The 5000-nt window shown below is 41.9% G+C and overlaps 1 protein-coding gene across 3 annotated transcripts in view; it reads right to left on the bottom strand.

Moving 5' to 3' along the window:
• Positions 1–5000, bottom strand: part of Pus7 (pseudouridine synthase 7) — an 18411-nt gene that overhangs the window by 3256 nt on the left and 10155 nt on the right. For all 3 annotated transcript variants that reach the window (XM_070117736.1, XM_070117735.1, XM_070117737.1), the window contains exons 6-12: positions 4804–4927; positions 4335–4413; positions 3792–3919; positions 3225–3378; positions 2814–3011; positions 1849–1996; positions 932–1128 (exon numbers count right to left, since the gene is read on the bottom strand). In XM_070117736.1, the coding sequence (XP_069973837.1) occupies positions 932–1128; positions 1849–1996; positions 2814–3011; positions 3225–3378; positions 3792–3919; positions 4335–4413; positions 4804–4927 (1028 nt within the window). The remainder of the gene's footprint in view (positions 1–931; positions 1129–1848; positions 1997–2813; positions 3012–3224; positions 3379–3791; positions 3920–4334; positions 4414–4803; positions 4928–5000) is intronic.

Below are 5000 nucleotides of genomic sequence, written 5' to 3'. Positions count from 1 at the left end.
ACTCGAGTGTTATCTCAGGTCCCCAATGTTTCCTATCAAAAAAGGCCAAAACTAAAACTGATGTAGTGGTTACTCCCTTACCTACAGGTGGTTTGCCTAAAAAAGATATTGTAGGGGAAAATAAAAAAATAGCCAAAAAGGGTAAAGCACAGATTGGTTACTAAAAAGACAAAAACTGCCTCCATTAAATGTCATAAGTAATAACTCCTTTATTCCTGTCTAAATATTTCTTTCTCTTGATTTTTCACCATGGAGGCTGTACTATATATAAGACTCAGTGAACACAGTCTAAAAGGACTTTTCATCACACACACAAATCATAAGCATAAAGAAAGTTTATTGCAGGAGTTCCCAACCAAGGAGCCATGGGATACTTTCAGGGGGGCCATGGAGCAATACGAAAATTATGACTTTAAATCACATTGGGTTTTGTCTCACCTACAGTACCTACAGATAATCATCTCTCACAAATCAATAAACTAGAATCTTTCTAAGTTGTGTTCTTGTCCTATAGCTGTTGGCACCTTTACACTATCCATAACTAGTAATAACTGAATCACAAAAGATGACAGACACAGACAATACGGGTGGGAACCATAGACTAGAAAAGGTTGGATGGTAGATGTCTACATCAGCCATAACCTTTGCCTAATCTGACCTATTTTAATCTACCCTAATCTAAGCTAATCTTACAGTACCTTTTCCTAACTAATTCTAACCTTCCATACTCTCTCTTTTGTACTATCTAATATGCTGGAATAAATCTTATCTGTCTTACTCCAACCTAGCAAATGTAATTTATTCTAATACTTCTTACATTAACCTAAATTAATCCACTTTAATGTAATGTAATGTAACCTAGTATAGCCTAAAACCCACACTAATTTGACCTATCCTATCACAACCTTGCCTGAAACAGCCAACCACCTACCTCCGTGATATCCGTTTCCTTGGCTTCCTCCTCGCTTAGGACTCGGACAATCGATGACTTGCATTCTGCATTTGAAGCTTCGCCTTCGGTACTTGACTCTGTGGCCTCTGCATCTGGAGCCTCTCCCTCCGATGGTTTTGCCTCCTCTGAGTCTCCTCCCACTTCGACGGCAGAGTCCTCAGATATGACCTCTGCAACTGGAAGAGAGGTAAAGAGGGAGTGTAAGACTGAGAATTAAAATACAGTAAATAGGCGTGAGAAAAAAAGAAATGGAGGGTGTAGCAGCACGACCCTGCAACCTGCCGCTCCGCATAATTGCCAGGTTGGGTCACACAGGTACACAGCCTAGTCCCTGCTCACTCACCACCAGGCGCTTCTCACGACTCACTGTTGAGACTTGACTGGCTCACACAGTCACCTCATTGGACAGTAAACTCCCCTCATTCCCAGATAGCTGGCATAGCTTCAGAATACTCAAGCTCCAGAATCCCAGCCAAGATCAGCACTCACAATCCTCCAACCGACCATGACTACAAGCAGCGGCAACACAAGGAATGCTCAGTCCTTCGCTGACGGGAAGCCTCCCCGGTTCCCCTGTAGATCTCCATTCACCTTCAGCACCCAGCCATACCTGTGGCAACTCACACCCACACAATCATTCCCTTTAGAGATAATGATATCTCTTCTTAAATAACAGTTATGGCACCTTGCACTATACATCAACCAGCAACCTCCACCCCAATCCCCCAAGCCCATCCCTAAACTATACACCAAAACCTCTGGACACTGTCCCACACTCCAGATCCTGACACTTCCGACTTTTATAACAAAACTCAATGGCACACCCCAAACCTAACACGCCTTACTTTCATACCCTCAACACTAACCCCATGCCAAAACCCATACCCTGCCAATACCTTCATCTGTGATCGTGATGCCCTGCTGTCTGACGAGGTCCCCCGGCAGCACTTTCAAGCCGAACTCCTCAATTCTCCTGGATGCCACCCGGTTCCACATGTAGCTCTGGTATGCATGCAGGTACAGGTTGCGGATGTTCCTGGGGATCTGTGGAGATGTGGGGAAGAGGTGAGGAAGTATATAAAAAAAGAAGAAGGATGATGGAGGGAAAGGAAAGGAGAGAGGAGGAAGGAAGAGAAGATGACAGAGGGAAAAGACGGGAGAAAAGAGAGGAAGGGAAAGAAGAGGAAAGAAAAGAAGATGATGGAGGGAAAAGATGGGAGAGGATTGAGGAAGGGAAAGTAAAGGAAGGAAGAGAGGATGATAGGAGGAAGGAAGGGGAAAAAGAGAGAAGAAAGGGAATTTGATGGGAAAGGCAAAGAGAAAGGGAATGGGAATGAAAAAGGGAAGAGAATAGAGGGACGTAGAGATGAAAGTGGGAGGGGAAGAGGGCAAAAAGGAGAGGAGAGAGAGAGAAAAAAGGAAAATGGGATGAGAAGAGGAAAGAAAGCAGAAAATGGAATGGAGGGGAATGGAGAGATGGGAGAAGGGAAGGGGGATTGAAGGCAAGAGGATAAGAGGGGAAAGGAGGAGAAAGGGAGAGGAAGGTAGAGGGAATAGCGAGGATGAAGAAAACATTTTACAGGTTTACAATATATTTTTTACTGTTTTTTTAGATGATAGTTTTGAATTTCGAGTTCTAAAATTTGCAGTAGAGAGGGGTAGTGTTGAATAAGGATTATCACTAATATAGTCTATCTTAATTTGAAGTTATTGTAGTTATGTATATATATATATATAAAAAAAAAAAAAAACTCAAGAAATGGAAAGAAAGAGAAAAAGAAAGAAAGAGCAAAGACAAGCCACCATTAATTAACAATGACAAAGATGAAGAACAAAAAGAAAATCTTCACTGCAAACCCACCCTCATGATGGCACCCACGAGGTCATTCTTCTCTAAACTGGCGAGCCCATGGAGGAGCTGGCTCTCGATGGAAGACTCGGATGCCCTTCTCATTGCTCTCAAAGCTGCCTCTGGGTCCTTTGTCTGAGACCATACCTTGCAGCCACGGCTCAAATCAGTGTCGTCATTGTCTCGGGGTGACAGTATCAGATCCACAGCCTGCAGAGAGAAAGGGTGGGGAATCTTTACTCATGAATGAAGTCAAAATAGAAGGTAATGTTTAATAACAAAGTTTGAAATTTATGACTGAGAACCTTCAAGCCCAAAAGCCTACGTATCCCTCTCCCTCTTAACCCTTCCTCCCCTACTCTTTCCTCCTTCCTTATCCTCTTCTCTCCTCCCTTCTCCCTTTGCCCCTGCCCTCCTACCCACCTCCTGCCACTGACTCCTGAGCAGCTCCTTGCCGATGCGATGAGTGGCCACTGTGCTCGTCCCAAAACGCTGAGTGCCATAGTAATTGATGAAGCCTTGTGACCGTAGGGAATTAACAGCCTCCTCTATAGCCTCATCTGAAGCCTTCACCTCTCTGGAAATAATGAAATGAAGTAAAGAGGGAAATAAGAAGAAAAGAGGGGATAATATGGGAATAAGGTAGAGGAAGAATGATAAAGGGGTTATGGGAAAATCAAGGGGGAGATGAAAGGGGAATAAAACACCCCTGCTGCTACCTTGGAACTAATAAATCAACCTGTGAATAGCTAAGCCTTAGGTGTCTACTTTCTACGACAATTGAAACTGATGACCTGAGCTGCAGTAAAAATAACAAAGTAAATCCAAAACTGCTGAAAAGCCAATCCATCTAAGCCAACCCGCCTACCCACAATTAGACAGGCAATCCATCAATTTGAAACAACCAAAAAGCAAGAGCAAGCAAGCCTATCAACCTGGCTATGATTATTCGCAGACCAATCATTCAAGAGTAAACGGAAGGTAACCCACCTGAGCACAATTCGAAAGTGGTTGCCCTGTAGTGAGCCAAGCTTCATGGGCCTGTGGTGGAAGGTGAAGTTACCGATGTAAATGCCTCTCTGCTTCCTTGCAGCGTATGCTAGCTTTTCAGGGGCAACCTGGGAATATAACATTTAATTTGTTACAACAACAACAACAATAACAACAACAACAACAACAACAAAAAATCTGTCTGAACCATATTCATGTTGACAAATGTAGAAAAGGTATGAATAAGAATGAATATCTTCACAATAAAAGAGATGTATCTGACCAGTTTAGAATATATCTTCGTCAAAAATACATGATGAACATATATATTCGAAACTGGTCAAATACATCTCTTGTATTGTGAAGATATTAATTCTCATCATACCTTCTCTTCCTCTTCTCAGTATATATGCATACATGTGTGTGCATTCATGACCGAGTATGGGTATAATAGAGTAAGCGTTTAAGTATGTTCGTAGTCGCATGTGAATAAGTGAGTGGGTGTATGTGTTAAGGGTGTGTTATGTACAGTCATATACACACCCGGTTCACAGAGACCAACTGGCTAGTCTTGCCACGCTTGTCCTTCGTCCCGGCATATGCAAACATGTTGGGCTTCAATCTGCAATGCAACGGAGAATCCCAGTTGGAGTTTATAACTAAGAAAAGAAATACAAGACACGATACAGTGGCACTTCATTCTCAATTTCTGCATCTTGTTGGTTAAAATTGTACTGTATTTCTGATGATTGCAAAGTGCATTGGATAATAAGTTTCCCTCCAATTTCATAATATAATGGTGTACTTGCAGATCCTTATAACAATAGGGATGCAAATTACAACACCTAATCTCAGAACTCATAATATATATATAATGATGATAATAATTATAGAATCAATAAAAATAGTGATAATTAGCACTAATAACAATAACAATAAAAATAATATAAAAATAAAGACAACAACAACAATAATTAAAACCAAATAAACAAACACAACGCACGCGACTGACCTGATCTTAAAGGCGATAAGGTTGATGGCAGCGATTGTGTCAACATTCTCCTTATACAGCACAAAGGTCGTGTACTGCTTTGACTTGGGCCACGACTTCCTAACGTGGTGGGACGCCCCTTTTGCTGAAAGAAGAGATTGATAATCTACCTGCGTACTTCTTCAGGTTTGTCTGTAATTGCTCACACTTTATGTGAA

Source organism: Penaeus vannamei, chromosome 41 (assembly GCF_042767895.1).
Source record: "Penaeus vannamei isolate JL-2024 chromosome 41, ASM4276789v1, whole genome shotgun sequence".
NCBI lineage: Eukaryota > Metazoa > Arthropoda > Malacostraca > Decapoda > Penaeidae > Penaeus > Penaeus vannamei.
This window is presented reverse-complemented; position numbering and strand designations above follow the sequence as displayed.